Source organism: Protopterus annectens, chromosome 4.part0, assembly GCF_019279795.1.
Source record: "Protopterus annectens isolate FY-2018-M chromosome 4.part0, PAN1.0, whole genome shotgun sequence".
Taxonomy (NCBI): domain Eukaryota; kingdom Metazoa; phylum Chordata; order Ceratodontiformes; family Protopteridae; genus Protopterus; species Protopterus annectens.
In genome coordinates, this window is record NC_056733.1 from 1,485,833,464 (window position 1) to 1,485,854,446 (window position 20,983).

At 39.4% G+C, this 20,983-nt stretch overlaps 1 protein-coding gene across 1 annotated transcript in view; it reads right to left on the reverse strand.

The window, feature by feature from the left end:
• Positions 1-20,983, reverse strand: part of CABP7 (calcium binding protein 7) — a 1,920,152-nt gene that overhangs the window by 279,228 nt on the left and 1,619,941 nt on the right. The window contains exon 3 of the mRNA XM_044069326.1: positions 1,548-1,660. Coding sequence (XP_043925261.1) covers positions 1,548-1,660 — 113 coding nt within the window. The remainder of the gene's footprint in view (positions 1-1,547; positions 1,661-20,983) is intronic.

A 20,983-nucleotide genomic window follows, 5' to 3' on the forward strand; every position in this document is an offset into this window, starting at 1 on the left:
TCTTCTTTTGGCTTTTCCTGGTTAGGGGTCATCACAGCAGATCACCTGTCCACTCATGATTGGCAGTGGAGTTTTATGGAGTCGAGTTGCCAGCCCGGCGCCCAACCTTCCACAGAAGGTACACACATGCACACGCTCACACCTAGGACCAGTTTAGAGTGTCCAATCCACCTACAGCATGTCTTTGGGATGTGGGAGGAAATTGGAGCACCAGGAGGAAACCCATGTGACCACAGGGAAGACATGCAGACTCTTCACAGAAGGCACCCCAGCCAAGGATCGAACTGAAGAACCTCTTGCTGTGAGGCGGCAACGCTAACCGCTGCACCACTGTGGCTGTGCATTTGAAATTAGTGGCTCAAATCTTTAAATGTAAAATTGCAACCCTTTCCCCATTTTGTTATCTCAGTTGTTTTTTTCTGACTTTTTTTGTTGTGAAATTGGATTATGATATGTATAAATTAGAAAGAGGGTACATGTATATAAGGGAAAGAGATTAGAACAATTTCATGATTCTTTATTTTATGCAAATAGTACTGGAGAGCACAAACTTCACTTATATTATATTCCTATGTGTTTCTTTTCTACTGAAAAGATATATAAAGTTCTGAATATGATAATTAGCAGCCCATGTGATAGAGGAAGAGTCTAGAGTGGTGTGAGCATGAATGTCCAATGCCTGTTCTGCCATCTCTGGAGGAGGGATCGATACACATCCCACTGCAGCAGCAAGTCCTCTGATCCAGATGATAGCTGTATACATGATGCAGAGAGCAAGACACAGAAGAATAAACCTGCCAAAGGAAGATCCTTCAACTAAGCATAGCTGCCGTGTGGAAGCACACATCCATGTAATACTTGTGCAGCAGGAATAGCACCATAACTGACAGTCTGTAAAGGTGGGGTGTTAGGAGCAGAAGGAAACATCCTGACTCCCCAAAAGATTGCTGACCATGAGCTCCAATTCTCAGTGTATGTAATACCCAACAGCTGGTGGCAGGGGATGACTGAGATAGTATGGGACTTGGGCTAAATGGTAACAGGAATATTATGGGGGCCAAAAAGGGAATAGGAAAAGATAATTTGCCCTTTAGATAAGATGTTAAATGAAGGTCCCATCTGTTTGATGTGTTGGTAGTTCAAATGCATATAAAAGATTTCATGGCACATATTGAAAAGATTACGGTTAATTTCCCCATCACCATGGCAAAAATTTCCCTTAACAGTATAAATACCACCTCACGTTTACCCTGAAAGGAGGCCACTAGCCTAGTGAGACTAACCCAGTCAAAAAAAGCATACATAAATAAATAAATAAACAAATAAATAAATAAACAAATAAAATTAAATAAATAATACACATTTCCTGTTTCTTACCTCACTAAGGACTGCAACAAATACAAGGCAGGTCTAGTACCAGCCTTCACAAAAATGCATTATTACAAAAATAAAATGCATGGTAACTTACTTTTGACAAGTGCCGCTTAATGCATAATGTACACATTATTTACAAAAGGGACATGTAACTGGTTGTAATGAAAGTGTACCTTCCAGAAGACGGTGTCAAAGTCTGTTCCATGAAACCTTTCTGGAATTCCTGCAGTTGTAAGCTTGGGTCCAAGTAGTGTCACAAACTCTTCAAAGTCCACCTGGCCATCACCTAGGAAGAGTTCAAAAGGAAATTACTCATATAGGGTATTGTAATGTAGGTTTTTTTCACATTCCTAAAATAAACAAATGTATTGTACCTGATATACTGCATGTTTTTCAGCACCTGGACATTTTATATTTTTTGGAAGAAACTTGTCAACCCTGTGTTCTTTCCTCATAGTACAGAAATGTGACAGGGCATCAAACTATTAGTCATCAAATCAGTAATATATGAAGACACTACTTTATTTAGGATATTGATGACACTCTGCTGTCTAGTGTTACAAAAAAAACATTATTTTGTTAAATTATGCAGTGAACATTGTATTGACAGAGCTGTATTACTCATTATTGCATACTATAACCATTGCAGCTGCTTCCTTCAGCACAAAGCAGTGCATGTTAATGTAAAGAGGTAAGAGACACACTATTTTTGGTTTCTTTTAACTAATTAAGGTGGCAATTGTTAATGTACTCTATCATAAGTGCACAGGACACCAAAATACATCTATCCATTTAATTTCAGCATTCATTACAAAAAGCACCCTCAATAAGTAAAATATCCTTACACTTGGTAGAAATCAGCTATTAATGGTTACAACAGCAGTTCTATTATATTTGCTCAAAAAGTAACAACTTGGACAATGAAAACCTGAAATACTTTGCTTTAAAACACACTTCTCTGTGCCTCCCTACCTTTTACACAGCTCTATGAATAATATAACAAGTAAAGTAACTGAAAATTGCTGTTCTGGTGGTGCAACAGGATAAAGCTGTGATTACGGCCCAGCTGACCTAGGTTTGATTGATGGGTCTGGTGACTGATGGAGCATCTAGGAGAGATGGGCATTATTATCTATGGTGGGTAGGTAATTCTGTGGGTGTCTGCTTTGAAGATATCAGGTGGAGGCTGGGAACCATACTATTGGGAGGCTGGTCCAAAGGGAGGACAGAGAGGGACATGGCTGAGCTACTGCTGAGGTGGGTGAAATGCTGCATGTCCCCATTGCATACCTGTCCCTCGGATAAGATGGTGGGAACTAGGGGAGGGCTGTAATGGGGTAGATCAAAAATAGAAGCCCTCCCAACTGATGTTGATGGCCAGACCCCTAGGACATATAGATAGATAGACAGAGCTACAGATCTTTCTCTCTCTCTCGCTATATATATATATATATATATATATATATATATATATATATCTCTCTCTCTTTCTATATATATATATATATATATATATATATATATATATATATATATATATATATGTGTGTGTGTGTGTGTGTGTGTGACGTTGAATCATACTGTCACCAAGTTTTACAACAAAAGGAATATAAATTTTGAACAAAAATAGGAAGAATGATTCCCAGAATGTTAGAGCTCTCATCACTGAAGTAACCAAACGACTTAAGTTTGAGGGGAAAATAGCTACCCAAGCCAAAGACAATCACACGGCCTTTTTTGTTATGTTCTTAATCTCAAAATTACAATGCAGCAATGCACTGAGCTGATTGTGAATAACTGTGAACAATGTTACCTACAATGACATTCAAGATATAGCCAACCTAGTGGCCATTAAATTCAGCTCTAGCTTTACTTCACTTTCTCTCTTCTCTATCTGTCCTTCAAGATAAACCTGAAAGTAGCTCACGTCCATCTATCACACAAGACCAAGTCCTAAAAGTGCTATCAAAAACTAAAAGTACTGCATCAGTAGGTCCTGGCAATATCTTAAATAACATGAAGCATAATTTAGCCACCCCCTAACTACACTGTATAACCTCAGCTTCTATACAGGGTTTGTACCAAACAAACAGAGGATAGCTACAATCATTCCTTTGTGTAAGGGAAGACCTTCCGCAGACCCAGGCAATTACAGATTCATAAGTCTGACCAGCCTCATATGCAAAGCAATGGAAAGATTTATCATGGAACTAATCAGTAAAGACACAGGGGATCTTCAAACACTGAATCCTTTCAAGTTTGGATTCATCAGGGGAAGGTCATGCTTTCTCTACCTGGTGAACTTTTCTGAAAAGAGCCCTAAGACAATGGTTGAAGGTAAAATGGTACACACCACATACCTCAACCTGGCCAAAGCTTTTGAAACAATTTCCTATTCAGGTTTAGTAGAAGAACTAAATAAACAGAGAATAAACCCATATGTCACTCGTTGGATTGCCATCTGGCTCACAGATAGGATGCAGGAAATCAAACTAGTGGAAGTTACCTCCACAAAGAGACCAGTCACCAGTGGAGTCCTTCAGGATGCTGTGCTGAGACCTCTTCTGTTTGGCATCTACTTCTTTGAAGTAAAGGCCAATAACAAACAGCTCTGGCTGACTAAGTTTGCAGATCGCTGCAACCTAGGAATAGTCATGAAATCCCCAAATGATTTTGCCATCCTAGTACCAAAATAATGGAGAGAGAAACTAAATGGCAAAAATGCATTTTTTATCCTTTGGGAAGTCATCTACTCTGAGGAACTGCTACAATATGCCCCTAAGAGTTGACTTAGTTGTTTGGGATTTGGGAACTTATGTGGACAGTGTCCTAACGTTAGATGAAAATGTGTCCATTGTTGTAAGAAAATTATTTTTTGTGCACAGCTTATAAACAAAGTGATTGCATCTAGATCTAGGGATGTCATTGCCCCCATTTACTCAGATCTTATTAGGCCAATAATTTATTTTATTTAATTTATTTATTTATTTTACATTTGCTAACCAGGTTAGTCTGGCTGAGCTTTTGACTCATTTTCAGCAGAGACCCGGGGGGAAAAGCTCCTCTGGAGTAGAAAACAATTTATTAAATGTTAGTAACATAGTAGTAACAATCAGCTATAGGATCTTACAAGCAGAGACCTGGAGAGAAAAAAAGCTCCTCGGGCAATTCAATTATACAGAGTATTAACAACTGGCAGACAAGTATATGAGTTGTTACAAACAAGATTTTAAACAATTAGCAGAAGAAAATGTGACTAGTTACAATATTATTTAAGCTGCTTAGAGCAAAATGAGTTAATAGTTAGGCAGATGCTTATTTAAAGTGGGTAGGATCTAGTTGTATAGGAGTTTGGAAACAAGAAAGGAAAGTAGGAATGGCTAGTAGGAGATGTAGGGGAGGTAGAGTATAGGAGATAGACTAGACAGGTAGGTTGTTTTGAGACTGCAAGAATTAAGAGTGGGTGGAGATAGAGGAAGGAAAGAGGTAGAAGAGGCAGGGGAATAGTGTTAGAGGTGAGGTGGTGAAATAGGTGAAAGGATGGTGGTTTCAGGGTGGTTGGCTACAATGGCAAGACCACTTTGTTTTTAGGTATTTCCTTGTGGCTAATTTGAAACTTTTGCTATGCTGGAGGGATTTTAGTTCCAAGAAGAGTTGGTTCCAGGATATAGCTGGGTTATAGTTATAGAGAAGGCAGCCTATTTTGGTTTTGGGTTTGTAGATGTCTAATAATTCTTGATTTGAGCTGCGTAGCATCCTAGTAGGGGAATATTTGGATATGATAGTGGACAGGCTGGAGCAGAAGGAGGGTAGTTAGAGAATAGAGTGGATGATTTGTAGTTGGTATAGTTGGAGCAGCTGAGGGAATTCTAGCCAGTCTAGTTGCTGTAGTGCTAAGCAGTGGTGTGACTTGTAGGTTTGGTTAGCTGCAAATCTGGCAATCTTATTATAGGTAGTTTCAAGCTTGGAAATAAGTGTAGAATTTAGGTTTGTGAATATGTGGCAGCTGTACAGGAGTGTTGGGAGTAATAAAGCCTTGGAGAGAGTTATTTGGGCAGTGTTAGTTAAGTATTTCTTGCTACGGAAAAGGTGTCCAAGTTTCTGATGAGTTCTTTTTACCGAGTTAGTAATATGGAGATCAAACTTAAGCTGATCATCTATTGTAACACCGAGCAATTTAGTACTAGATTCAGCTGAGATGATAGTGTTGTTGCAGGATAAGATGATAAATGTACTTTTGAGTGTGGTGATGTTTTTAGGGAGAAAGAGTAGGAGTTTATTTTTTTTGGATTAAGTATTAGTTTGTTATCACTAAGCCAAGTCTCAATGGTGTGGAAGGATGTCTGGGTAGTTGAGTGGAGGTCAGTTGGGTTGTCAGCAATGGTTATAACAGTTGAGTCATCAGCATATTGTACAAGGGATGACTGGGGACAAGAGGGGTAGAGCAAGTTGGTGAAAATATTAAAGTGTTGTGGTCCAAGTATGGACCCTTGGGGGATTCCCATTTGTACAGTGAGAGGGGAGGATAGTGCAGAGAGCCATTTAACTGATTGCTGGTGGGTAGAGAGAGAGAGCTGGAGAACAAGGAGATAGTAGGGGGAGAGAAATGTAAGTTAGTGAGTTTATCTAGGAGGAGTGGGTGAGAGACATTGTCAAAGGCTTTAGAAAGGTCAAGGAATAGGCATGAGACAAGTTTATTGTTATCATGATCTAGGGAGACTATGTTGATGAATGATATGAGTGCAGTAGTTGTACTATGCTTGGGACTGAAACCATGCTGTGTGGGTGTGAGAAGGTTTACCTGGTGAAGGTAATGCATTACCTGCTTGTGAATGTATTTCTCTAGGATTTTTGAGAGGGAAGAGAGTATGGCAATCGGTCTGAAGTTGGATATGTCTGAGGAGTTGCCCCCTTTGCGAATGGGTAGAGTAAAGAAATTCTTCCATATAGTGGGGACATAGGGTTCAGAAATGGATTGGTTGATTAAGATGGACACAGGATAGGCAAGAGGTTCAGAGGCAATCTGCAGGAAGTAAGAGGGTAGCTTGTCAACAGATGTGGAGCAAGGTTTAAGTTTAGAGAGTAATGACTTTACATAGTTAGTTGATACTGCTTTTAGAGAGAAGGAGTTAGGAGGGTTTGGAAGAGGTATAGAGATTGTGGGGTTGCCAGTGTTGTTTCTGGGGGGGGGATGTATTATGGAGGTTATTGAGTTTATAAAATGATTGCTAAATTTGTTGGTTATGTCTTCAGGTGTTGCACTGGGACATGGGGTATGAGAGGAAGGGTTTCCTGGATGAAGAGTCTGTTTAATAGAGCTCCAGAATTATTTTGGGTCTGATTTAAGAGTAGAGGGAGGATTGGCATAGAAGTTTATTTTATCATAATGGATGATTTTTTTATTTTATTTCTGAGTTATTTATATTTCTGAAGAAGAGAAGGGGTCCTAGTTTTAGTCCACATTTTCCAAATCCTATCCCGGTCTTTCATGAAGGTTCTGGTAGATTTAGTGAGCCAGGGAGCAGTATTAGATTTGATTCTAATCATGCGAAGAGGAGCAAGGGAGTTAAGAATGTTTAGGAATGTAGTGTTGAAGGAGTGGACAGCTTCATCTAAAGGAAGAGTGGTGAGGTAAGACCAGTTAATTTTGGAGAGTTGGTGAATAAAGGAGTTAGGACAGAAATGAGGAAGTGAGCGGGTGGTAATAAATTTGTTAGGTTTGGTAAGGTGCAGAGTATGTCTGGTTACTGTTATAGGGCAGTGGTTGCTGAGGACATTTGGAAGGGTTTGGGGGTTATAATAGTTTTGGGGGTGGGAGACCAATATCCAGTCAAGAAGAGAGCTAGGTAGGTGAGATTTATTAATGTAGGTTGGGGTTGTGATTAGCTGCCTGAACCCATGTAGGTTTATGCAGGAAGTAGTGTTGGGAGCTTGTATTGTAAGCCAATCGATATTTACATCTCCCAGTATAATTATTTCATTGTGGATGGTATGTGAGAGGTGAGACAGGATGTTCTCAAGTATGTTAATATTATCACCAGGGGGAATATAGACTGCTGTGACAGTTATGGTGTTGAAACTGTTAAGTTTGAAGTTGGTCAGTAGGAGTTCAGCTGGTGAGAAGAAGGGTAAGTCTAGTGTCGGACTGATTTGGGAGAGACAATTGAAGTAGAGTATGGGGACTCCTCCTCCTTTTCTTTTAGGTCGATCTAATCTAAGAGTATTATAGCCAGGAGGGATGATTTCACTGTCCAGATGGTGTGGTTTTAACCATGTTTCAGTTAGGGTAACTATGTCAGGAGTATAGTTAGCTATCCAAGCATGGAGTTCTTGAACTTTATTTACAAGGCTCCAGACATTGATAGGGCAGAATTGTACTTGTTTTTGTTGGTTGGAGGGGTTGGCAGGTTTAGATACAGGGGGAGTTATTGTTCAGGGTAGTGTCTGTAGGGCCTGGGTTAGGATGAATGTCACCAGATAAAAGTAGAGGTTTGTAATGGGGTTTTAATTTGAATAAGTAGACTTTTTTTGTTTTAAAGGTGAGGGTGGAGATATTTTTATTTTAGGAATGGGAGTGGTGGGTGGAAGGATGGAGGGACAAATTAGTAAATAGGGTTGTGGTGTAGTACTTGAGTTAAGAGTGGTGTTTGAGGGATGGAAATAGGGAGTAGGTAACTGTGAGTGATAGGAGGTGAGGTGATAGAGTATAAGGAGTAGGGAAGGTAAAAGTATAGTTTGAGTTGTAAGAGACGTTACTTTATGGGATGTTGAACAGAGGATGAGAGGAAGGGGTGGGAGTAAGGTATAGTAGTCTTTGATAGTGGATAGTAGGTAAATGTGGGGAGGAGCAAAGAAGGGAGGTAGTATGAGAACAGGAAGTAGAGGGGTGGGGGATTTGGGAGGAAGTGAGGGGGTGTGGTTGTATGGATAGGTATAAAGGTAATGATATGGGGTGTGTGGGAATGGGGGTGGGAAGAGAGCGAAGTGAGAAGAGCAAACGGAGCAGGGCTACACCTTCCAGAGAGAACTTAGCTAAAAAAACTATCAGCTAGTCCAGCGACACTTACTAGAGATGCTACACCTGGGGGGCTTTCAGCTGCAATTAGAGCAAATATGGCATCCAGGGTTTTTAAAACCTTTGTTGTGTTGTACCTGAGCAATCACTTGGGGGGGGACCTTCAATTGGAATTTAAACTAGCAGGGGAGAATCCAAGGGACTCTGCTAAACCTAGCTAATTATCAAGGACAGCCAAGGAAATAACATACAGGCACCCTTGTTCAAGGACTGGAAGGTTTCTCCAAGAAAAACTATGTGTAGGAATACACCACAGGTGGAAGTTGTAAGCTGCTTACTAGTCTGCAATGGCAGATTTTATTCTCTTTTATATTTGTATTCCCATTTGCTCATTGTTTGCTGTACACAATGTAGCTAAAGATAAAAGCAGCTGGAGACTTTGCACCTCTGTTTGGTGTTTAGTGAAGAACAAGTATTGAGGAGGAGGGACTGAAGGCTATGACTATTGAGAGGGGCTAAATACCTTAACATGCAACAAATTATCAACAGTGAAACAGATGAAAGGGGTGGGGGTGGGCTAAGAGGAAGAAGGTTTGCAGCTGTTGCCCCTGGGGTATGCATTCTAGCTGACTGTAACAGATTTTAACAAGGCATAACATTAGTTACAAAATCTTGCACCTACACTAGACAAGTGGCAACAACAAGGTTCCTGGAGTTAAACCAGGGGCTGCAGTCTATTTTTGGATGATTGCTGGTTAGAGTTTTCTTTGCTTTTAGCTGGAGTGAGAGGATTCCTTGTTCACACAAGTGTGTGGGGGGGGGGCAAAGCGATCAGGTCCTCAGTGGCTCTAAAAGTTGAAAAGAAGAGAAAAGGAAAGAATGTAAGACTAAGAGCAATTAAAAAAGGACATCAAAATAAGTACAATCATCCTAAATATTGTACAGAAAGCAGATCAAGTGAACATAGCCTATTAGAAGTCAACAAAAGAAATACATTCAGACTCTGCAACCAGTCTTATTCAGCAGCAGGCACTATAACTAGTTGGAATATCCTATTACCAGACAATATTGCAACTATGTAGCAATTAAGTATAAGTGTAATTAAGTATAAGGCCCCCTTTGGCATATAATCTGTCCAGATACATGCAGCAACTGGAATGCTCACAGAAAAACCTTACTAAAAGGATACAAGTCCTAAACAATATGCCCTACATGGACCAACTCAAAGCCCTCTCACTATAATTGGTATCCTATAGACTGCTAAGATATGACCTGTGTCTGGCATACAATTCATCCTCCTTCCCAGTGCTGATGGATTTACTACACAACAGCAAGTCAATGGAATTAGAACTACTCAGTCTAGGGATCTAAACGTCTTTTGCAAAATCAACAGAATGGCTCAGAGGGACATGTTTATCTCACAGAAGATAACGTTGCTCTGGAACAGACTTCCCATCCATGTGTTGCAAAGCTTATCCCAGTCCATATTTAAGTGCAACTTGGATCTATGGATGGGAGGCAGAAAGTTTACCACAGGACTGTGTCTGCACTACAAATGAACAGAGGCAGCTTCTAAATGCTTTGTCCCGTGCATGGGTTCCTATTAGAACTCTGAACGCTTGAAATATCAAATGTCATATGGTCGAAACCATATGATCGACATTTCAAGAGTCCAAAGGTTAAATGTAATGGTGCTGTTCAGTGCAGAATGGGAGAATTTCCCTTTTTCTTCACTGAAGTGCGATCTCGGAGTCGGTATATTTAAGTAGGGGGTGTGGGGGAGGGCACAGCGTTAAGGTAATTTTTTTTTTATTATATATTCGAACTTTTAAACTTTGATCATATGTTACAGAACATACGGGATTCAAAGTTTAGAAAGTTCGAATATATATAATATAGACCCCCCGTGCATGCGTCCCCTGAAATGATCTATGGTATGATCCCAGTATTCTCACTAGGAGTAATACATAATTTTCGGCCATGGGATGGGTAAGTCCAATCTAACAACAGATGGGATTTTTTAATTCAAGCATCAAAAATTAAATTGGCTAGGCTTAAAATGTCCTGCAAGGGCAGCCAGCCTAGAACTTAACTATTAACATATGAACCTATAAAGAAATAACATGCAGTAATGTTCTGAATTAATTTGTAATGGTAATACCACTTCAACCCTAAAGATGTTGCTAATATACTGGCAGATAAATTAAATACTAACTTTACATCATTACTATCAAGAGGTCATTGATGTTCTTTGCATTCTTGAGTCCCTTTGTCATCTGAACTCTCTAAAGTTGAAAATTCTACCTTTGTGGGTCCTGACAATATACCTGGTTGCTTACGAATAGTGCCAGACACTCCCACTCTGAAGCCCTCCTAAAACTTCTAAACTTAGCATAATCACAGGGTATGTTCCTGAGATATACAAAATGTCTGTCCTTATGTCACTGCATAAAAGGAGCCCTCCTCAGATCCTGTGAACTGTAGATCCATCATCCTAGCAAGCCTATGTAGATAGTAACCCTGTGGTTCATGTAGCATACCTGGGTCTGACCAAATCCTTTGACACTGTTCCTTATGCTGGAACTGTAAATAAGCTAAAAGGCCTAAATGTACACTTTTATGTGGTAAGATGGATAACATACTGACTAACAGAATACACATAATTAAAGTATCAGCTGCAGCATCAGAAAGCAAAAAGATGACTAGTGATATTCCTCTCAATTCAGTACTGGGACACTTTCTGTTCCGGAGATACTCCTCAGATTTCCAAGTCATACAACTAATTACATTTGACAACCATGGCAGGCTGAGTGTTGTTGATTTCAGATACTGTGTTGCTACAATAAGGGTTAAACTATACAAATTGGTGGTGTATTAGAAATTGGGTTAACCTAAATGCAAAGGAGTGTAGCATTGTCACCTGTAGTAAACAAACCTTGAGAGTGGCTTACAGTATGGATAACACCCCACTCCATAGTGATATTTTCATCATAGATCTTGAAACCATTGTAGACAACTTTCTGTTCTTTGACCACCATGTAGCACCAGTAGCCATGAAATCCTTTTATCTAGCCCAAGTAATAGCTAAAGGGATCTCACTAAGTTATCATTCGTCTATACTCTGCTCTGACCAGACCAGCAATAGAATACAACGCCCCTTTTAGTATGCACGTATCCAAATAGATCCAGCTAGAAATACTGAAGTGGTTCCTAATAAAAAAGTTCAATGAATTAAAAAACTTTAGCTACCACAACAAGCTTGAAGCTCTTTCCTTATATTCTGACTGTTACAGACTGCTGCAAGATGATTTATTCTTTGCTAAGGAATCATCCTCCTTGTTGTCCTATACCCCCACAAAGGAAACAGGTTCAGTGCTTAAACTAATTACTTGAACCTCCCTCAACAAATAAATAAGACATTGAAGGACAGACATGTTACTTAATGTTTCCACCATTTCTGCAATCATTTTCTGTACATATAAAACAGTGTTACCCTTGCTTCCTTTAAGTAACACCTTTATGATTGGATGGGTGTCTGTAAAATCATCCAAGGTCTGACTTGTTTTGCCCTTCTGGAGGCAGGAGGTAACCTATGATGGTGGGTATTGCCAACATAACTACAGTTCATGGAATGTCTCTTGTAAGCTGTATAACTTTGTAAGCTCTATAAATCTACAAATCTATGATAATGCTCTATGCAGTGACAGAACTAGCTCTCTTCCAAAATAACTTCTTCTAAGAGTGACTAAAATGAGGCTTTCAAACATACACTTTTTATTAGTCCAATATATACATTTTTCATGGCTCTGTAATAATAATGTAAAGACATTCATTCATACCTCTCATACTCCTAGCCCAAGAAATATGGACAAAGCCAAAAAATAATGGGGGCAAAGGCCAAAAAATAAGAATGTCTTTCAAATACATCTCGTAGAGACTTAGAAAGTTGATAGAATAAAAGGATTTGCATTAGCATGCATTTTTGAAGGATATGAAGTCTGTAGGAAATGTGCTCAAAACCCTATATAGATGGAAGATTCTGTTTTAACACCTCTCATACCCCCATAAAAATGTTACATACAGTTAGGCAATAGATACCTGAAGAGGTTCAGACATTTCCTCCCCACCATTGATGCAGTCTTTGAATACTGTTATGGTTTCCATCAGTGTTGCAGTATGAAGCCTCCTCTCAGACCCTTTTTCTGCATAGGGAGTATAGATCAGTACATAGTCTAGGGCAGTGCCTGGTTTTGTGGTGCAGCCCTTACTATGACTAAGATGGCTAGGTTTAAATAGAGCTCCGGGCACTGGAGAAGCTAGGCAGGGAAAGGAAGGATTGAAGGGATAAGGCCCACTCACCTATACCAGGGGGTGGTAGGGGTTTGCAAACACTTGATGGCAGACTCAGTGGCACAGTCTTCCTGTCAGAGAAGGGAGAGATCACTGGTCATGCTCCAAGGGGAGAGGGAGAGCCACTTGGTGGGAATGCCCCTTGTAGAAGTGAGGTGACATCCTCTGCAGATGGGCCATTGTATGACCCTAACCTGTGCTTAGCCATGTATTCATACTGAAGACCAGGGAGTAAACAAGAAAAATACAATTTCCCCTGATGGCTCTGTAAACAACAGCCCTTCCAGATCAACAATCATCCTGGTGAAGGGGAATTAATGTGTTGATTGGTAGAGTGCGGGCTGATGCTTAACAGGCAGTGAGGGTAAAAAGCTTGAAAAAACATGTTCTGGGGCACTGAATCCTTCTTAGTAAACTGGATCTACTCTGGAACCCTTCTTAGTAGAGCTTCTAGTTATCTGAAATTAAACAGTAAGAATTAGAGCATATAAATAGTACAGGCACTGAAACTGTACAATATGCAAACAGAATCAACAAAAGAGAGAGAGAGAGAGAATGAAAAAGTTAGTTCTCATAGAGTACAGGTACTAAAATGTTATAATATATGAAACAAATAATGCATCAAGAAGAATATAATACATCCTAGCAGATAGCAGAGTGCAACAGCCTATAATCCATGGATGCAGAACAAATAAGGGTGTAATTTTCTATACCTATCCCTGAAAGAGATAGCATAACTTAAGAAGCTCATGCTATATGTCACTGCAACCTTATTGGAAAACTGTATTTTCTGCAAATATTGTTTCTAAGGGGACTAGAAATCTCATAATGCCCTCCTCCTTTATAATTATCTGGAGTATTAAAGAGAGCACCAAACCCATATAAACATTATTAATAGAAAATACACTTTGCAGATATAGCTGATATGGGAAATGCATCCCAAGGCAAGAATACTTAAATTTAATAGTCATCCAAATGTCATAACAATCTGGAAATTAGTATAAGTAGAGCACAAATCAATATGGTTTGGACAACTGTATCACAGGACCCCTTACATTGAACAGGATTATATGACACAATCTTGACATTATGACTGGGTCACATTGATGTATGAACAAAGATCTAACAACATGGCAAAGCAGTCATCAGGAAAGGATATGTATACCCATATAATGCATGGTATATATGTAAGAAAAGGCAAATCCAGAACGTTGAAGGGAAAACACAAAATCACAGTAGCAGTATATGATTAATGTACATGTATAACGGAGTGTGTGACTACGCTATAATTAATTTCCTAGGATGACTTGTCCTTATTCAATAGCATTGGTGAAGTACAGTAATTCTAGATTGCAGGACACATTTCTGATGCAGCAGAGTACATCTATTCTATGGCAATTCAGCAAAGTGACACACAGATGGGGAATAGAGGAAAAATAAACAATAATGTGCCAGGAAGGGAATTGCAGCAAGCACAGACATACACATATGTGGAAGGCAAAACCACTGAGTATGTACATACATACTGATTACTTACACAGGAGAACTACTGCTGAGATCAGCTACAGCTTATGGGAGGACTCTAGGATGAGATAGACACTTGGCCCTTGAGACTCCCAATATTATCCCAGCAACAAAGCCAGTTCCTGCAAATGGCCCCTGAGACTCCCAATGTTATCCCAGCAACAAAGCCAGTTCCTGCAAAACATCTTAGACAGATATCAAATATGCAAACTAGACCTGTGCTCATATATTTAGTCAAAATATGATCAATCATAACCTGATGACAGTATCTGAAAAACTTTTGGAATATTTTATGACACTATTCCATACAAAAGGCTATACTATACTTAGTTTATTTTTTTGATGTAATGTCTGTCTCACACCATTTAAGAGCAATTAATATTTCCCTGGTTTTCTGGCAACTTGTGAAGGTTGTCATGCAGACAGTGCAGATGTATTGCACATCTTTGGAGCTACCCACATGAACCCAAACTCTGGCAGTGCTTGTATTGCAAATTAAAACAGCTATGGCAACCTTAAGAGGACCTGCAATGGGAACATGCAGTTGTATGTAATGCCTATAGCTGTATTCAAAAAGATAATTTAATCTTATTATCTTTGTTTTTTTTTACATGTGAAATTCCATATTACTACTCAGTGGGTCAACTTACAAGATGCCTCTTGGACATCTTTGTTAGCTTAGCTCTGAAATATTTAAAATATTGTACGCTGTTGCCTAACTTTGGCATTGCATGAGCTATTCTCCTTGTTCAGGTTCTGGTCAAGATTTGTTTCATTATATGCTGCATTATTCAAATTTTTGGTACAGATCCAATCTGTGACTTTCCCATGCTCAACTACTGTGTTTAGATTTAAATTTCATTGAAAGCTATACCATTCATTTATTAATTATTGCTATAAAAGTTATGCTTACGTTATTTTGAAAAAAAAGTAATTGCTGCATGTTTTCATGGTGGACACGTTCGCTGTTTGAGTTTTTTTAATAAAAAATCTTTACATTTTAGTTGCTTCTATTGTGGTTCAGTATATGTATATACAAAGATTGTTGACAAAATATATTCTAACATCTTTCACTTAGGACTCCCCTATCCCTTTCTTTTTGCCTATTCTCTGACACCAATCCCTGGTAGGGAAGGCAGTTTCCATCCTCCAGTCCAGACTTCTTCTTGACCTCACCCCATGCTATTACCTTTCCCTTTCTAGTTATTTGCTCTGGATACCTTGGTTCCTTTGCCAGGTTTCTCCAGTACATTCCAGGCTCCTCTTGCCTGTTTTCAGTATCCCTTTTTGTAGTCATCCCTATTTGGCAAAATCTCCTTTTTAGACAAATCTAGACAGAAACTGCTGTTAAAAAGTGGCAATTAGTAGGGCATATACAATATTGCATGATAACTATAAAAATCAATCGGAGGAGGTTAGAAAAGATTGGGGAGAGAGATTGGAAAAGTAATTTACAGAGGAACAATGGGAGGATATGTATATGGCTTACAAGTAAACAACAAAGTTCAGAAGGCTTAGAATTTTTGTTTAAAGTGTTTGCATAGGTATTTTTATATCAAAACAGACTTCAAAGAATTTTTCCTCAGGTTGAAAGCAAATGTTAGAGGTAGAAAGAGGCAACAGGGAACATGTGTTTTTGGGTATGTAATTGTCAGTATATTTTAAAAATTCCCTATAGAGTACTCTGTCAGAAATATTGGGGGGCAAATGACTGTAACTAAGGCTATGATTCTGCTGTGCTGAGACACAAGATCTGAACTGGCTAGACATAGCAAGGCCTTATATTTAATTCTGCTGCCAAAAAAGCAATTACTAGAAAATGGAAATCAGAATCTAAACCAACTATATCTGAAATATTGAATATTATAAAAAGTTAAAAGAACTCAAAGATGGATCTTTAGAAAAAGGAAGTAGCAAATTACATAGAAATAACTGGAATTTGTGGGAACAATACATGCAGAATAATGTTCAGGAGGATGCATGAGGATTAAGGGAAGGCAGGACTTGAGCAATTTATGTAATGTTGGACTGAAAGACAGTTTTCATAAATAAAGAAAACACATGTAATCTATAATGTATGCAGGTGGAAAAAACATTAATATAGTTTGTTTTCTTTTCTATTAATGTATGTGTGCCGTGTGCCTATATCTTAAGTGATAATTAGGGTGCTTATAGGTTCATATGATGCTTAGTGGATTGCCACCTATATGGTAGCTTGGGGGGTTTGGGGTTTTTTCCCAGGGTATAAGGGTATGACTTTACATTTTTAACTTCAGGCCATGGCTCTGGCACCAGCTATTCTGTTCCGTGAGTCCCTTCTCTGAGGGATATCCGTGTTGGATGGAGAAGTATAAACAATAGGGGCAAGGACTAAGTGGGACACCACCACTGACACCACCACCAGCTTGGACAGTCACAGCGCCAGCAGCAACCTAACCTGGGGGTTCTGTCCCTTGCCAGTTTGCAACCCATCTTGTGACATATGGGTTTACACTAATAATGATCAGTAGGACTTCCTTTTATGGATTTTTGTCTATCATGTAATAGCTTTCCTCTTATTGTAAAGTTTGTTAATGGCTGGGGTCCACCAGACTGACAAAGAGTCTTGTTTTTTTTTGGGATTGCCTGATCCATGCAGTCCTGAGGTGTTCATAGAAGGCATTTGTGAGCATTTTCCCCCATGTTTGTGACAATGAGATCTAGTATATTTTCATGATGGTGTTTGTTTATAGATACTACTCCAGTCTCTTCAGGAAGAGTGTGTGTGTTCCTGAGTTTGAGAGGGTGGTGGTAGCATGCTAACAATTTGTAGAACAGTTTGCCCTATGGTTAGTTGCACCTGAACCTGGAGGTGTGGGTATCCTTTATGAATATGGATACGCCGGGTGCTCTTGAGCCAGGTTGAACAGTTTTTCACATAGCACAGACATTTCGATGTTCTACTGAGAAGGGCCTCGAGAGTGCATTTTGAGATTTAGACTTCTGGCATTGGAGCAGCATTACCCTCAGTCTTCCCCATTTTTGTTTCTAGGAGGCAGGTGGGGTGGTGGCCTTGCAGCCAATATTATGGAATCCAGGGAGGTGGTGTCAAGCCATCCCCCTCATGGCAGTATATCTACACACACACACACACACACACACACACACACACACACACACATATATATATATATATATATATAGGTTCATAGATTAGTACTATGCTAACTGCCCTTGCAAGCCATTATATATATATATATATATATATATATATATATATATATATATATATATATATATATATATATACTGCATGCAACCCTGTAAGACCATAAGGATTAAGATGCCTTGGTTTGATCCCTATGCTCCATCAGAAGAAATGTTCCACAGTTTACTTCTGTTGCATGCTCACATTATCAAATAAGCTGGATCAGTAATGTTTGCAATATGGGGATACAGGAGGTCCAGGCAGATGCCCAGCACCTGACAGATGAGCACCACTCCTTGCTGCCTTGACATCACCTAAGGTTTAATTCACTTTTTATCCCTTCACAATCATAGCTTGAGGGTGAGCTGGTTGCATGGCAACCCTACAGACATATACAACAATGCATGCCCTATATGAAGCATATACTTAGTTATGTGTCTCCCTACTGTATTTCCAAGACATGTAATTGCATGTCTTGGAATTATGATAAATAAATAAGTCAAACTACTGGAGAACAACAAATGTTAACAGTCACTATTTTTTTTAAAGCTGATTTTCTGCAAGGGGGTACCTCTGTACCCCTAAACTTCTGCTGCTTATATATATATATATATATATATATATATATATATATATATATATATATATATATATATATATACTAACTCTGAGAATGGCATATCATGGAGAAAGAAGAATAGTCCAAGACACAACATTCTGATATTTTCACATATTCAGCCTTGCTGTTCAGGGACTCAGACTTATGAGTATCAAACTTTAAACCTTTTTTCTATAAGTAACATAATATGAAAATGTCTAGAAGGGTGACACACTGTCATAGTAATTAATGTTGTTGCCTCACTTCATTCCTCTGTTTCATTCCATACCGAGTCATTTCAAATGCAGATCTGAATGTGCTTTCTTTGTCTATGCAGGTTTTCTTTGCAGGCTCTCATTTACTACCACATTTGAAAGACTTGCGAGTAGGTGAACTGGTGATCCTTCAAATTCCCTGAATTGGAGATTGTACATTTCATATATGAGATGTTAGGAGATTTTTTAGTATACTCCTAAAACCCTCTTACCCCATTGGCTGGAAGGTGTATGGTACTTTACTTTGGAACTAGTCTGAGTATGTGCATCAGTACATCCATGACTCTAGGTTGAGTGCACACATACTTCATCACAAGATCATCCTTGAATGCAGGTGTGGCAATCCTCGGCTTTCTCCCCGGTGTAGCAGTTGTGATATTACTCTACCAACACCATCTCCTAGGGTATAACAGAGGTATGTACCTGTAAGCACTTGGGGGAATCATCATTACTTATGTCTCCAGACCAGGGTGGTCCTGAATCAGCTTCAGTGCAGGTCATGTCACCTCTGATGGCTTGGCTCCCCATTTTGCATGATGCATATCTAAAACCCATGATACTGACAACTGAAATCATCCCATTTCATGTAGTCATTCACAAACAAGGTGTATGAAGTACAGGAGTTTCCCTTTCAACGTATCATGAATTAGCCTTCCAGAAATCCACTTAGAGTATAAGGAGTAGAAGGTAACAACTGTAAAAATAATGAGTGCCTGTTGATCCAGCAACAGCTGTTTTTTTGAGTGCTGTATGATTAATGGGAAACAAGTTCTGCTGTCAGTAGAGTTTTCTTTTTTCTCCACTGTTGTATAAACTTGGAGTAGGTATGTTTACATTTGGGAGGTGTGTGTGGGTGGGTGAAAACATACTTCTGAGGTTTGGTGAAACTTGTTTTGTTCTTTTTACATTTATTGTACAGCACTCGATGAAAGTGCTGTTGATAGATTGGCATTTACCCAAAATGATCATTTTGACAAGAAATAGGTAGTTGTCTTCTTGAAAGCAGTCTGGGATCATGCAGCCTTCGTAACTTAAGTCAATGATTACTAGTATCTATATTGTGAATTCATGCATTTCATTACACAATTTCATTTATTTGTTTGTTTGTTAACTGGGTAATCCCACAAGTACATGTACATCTTTACAGAGATGACCAAGAAGTATTGTCTGTTGAAATGTCTTTCTCAGAGACACATAGTTTGCAAGTGGAGGCTGAAGTAATCAAGCCCAGAGCTACAGGATAAATCTCAGTATTCACTTGCAGTCTTATTCCTTCATGATAAACTGATAGAAGACTGATGGGATAAACCTGCCATAGATGGCTCACCAGCATGTATCACAGAGGTAGGTGGTGGCACTGTGCACTGGTATTAATGGCTCTTCATTAGGATGTGCATTGTATACCGGTATCCAAGGGGGACTACCTAAGGCTCCACATTTAGATGTTGCATTATGCAATAGTAGCTACATTCAATATGCATCTTCCCATACAGCTGGTCATCGGAGCTCCACTTTAATGGATGTGTATATACACAGACACCTGTGTAGCATTTTGTGCTTGTGCCTGAATGTATTTTCTAAGGCTGCGGTCCTGTATCTGCAAGGTCATATCTCACCAAGATACAAAGACTGCTAATATATCCTAATATATCCTACCCACATATGCTAACCATGGACCCACCTATCATAGGAGGAGTACAGAGAGCCTCTTCAGGTCTTGGTGGCAAGTCAAGGACTTGGGTAAGTCAAGATGACAAGGCTCTTGCTTCATAAAACACCACTATACCCTTACTAGCAGATGCAGGGGCCCAGCACAACAGGTGAACAAGGCAGCAGCCTAAGATGTTGAGCAGTACTCAGCTCCTGGTATTCACTTATTCTAGACATGGTTGCAAGGGGAATGCCTCTTTTGCCTCCTGTTTGGTCATCAGCTGATGACAGGTGCAACAGCAGTCCCTCATTTGCTGGGGAAAACTCACAGACAAGGAAGGGGTGAGGTAACTTTGTAAATTTAGATGAAGGAGGATTTAGCTAATGGCTAGCTTCATGCCTCATTACTTTTTTGTTTGGTCTGATTGTTGCCTATGGAGGGCCCTGCTTTTAATTCCTCCAGTGCAGCCATTCTGTGAGTGCCGCTATACTGATCAAGCTTGGTTTGGTTCTCATCTGGAGTGCCTTCTGTGTGGGGTCTGCATGTCCTTCCTGTATTTGCATGCGTTTTACTCTGGATACTGAAATTTCTTCCTGCATCCAAAGACTTATGTGGATTGGCAACTCTAAGTAGTCTGTAGATATCTGTGCACATGTGTAGTGTGTGTGTGTGCGTGTGTGTGTGTGTGTGTGTGTGTGTGTGTGTGTGTGTGTGTGTGTGTGTGTGTGTGCATGTGTGTGTGTGTGTGTGTGAGAGAGAGAGATATGAAAAGCCCAGCAATCTACTTCTTTTCCTTACTTGCATTGTAAACTCTGTGGATCTGTGGATGGCAATGTCTGTTCAGGGTTGCTAAAGAAATCAGATAGGACTTGACAGCACTGGACTGGATGAAACCCTTGGATAAGAAAGGTGATTTATTATCAGTTACAGAACTCCTGTAAGTTTTACTACTCAAACAGATGGTTGAGACAACACCAGAATGGGTCTGGCTGATAATCTGATGACTGAG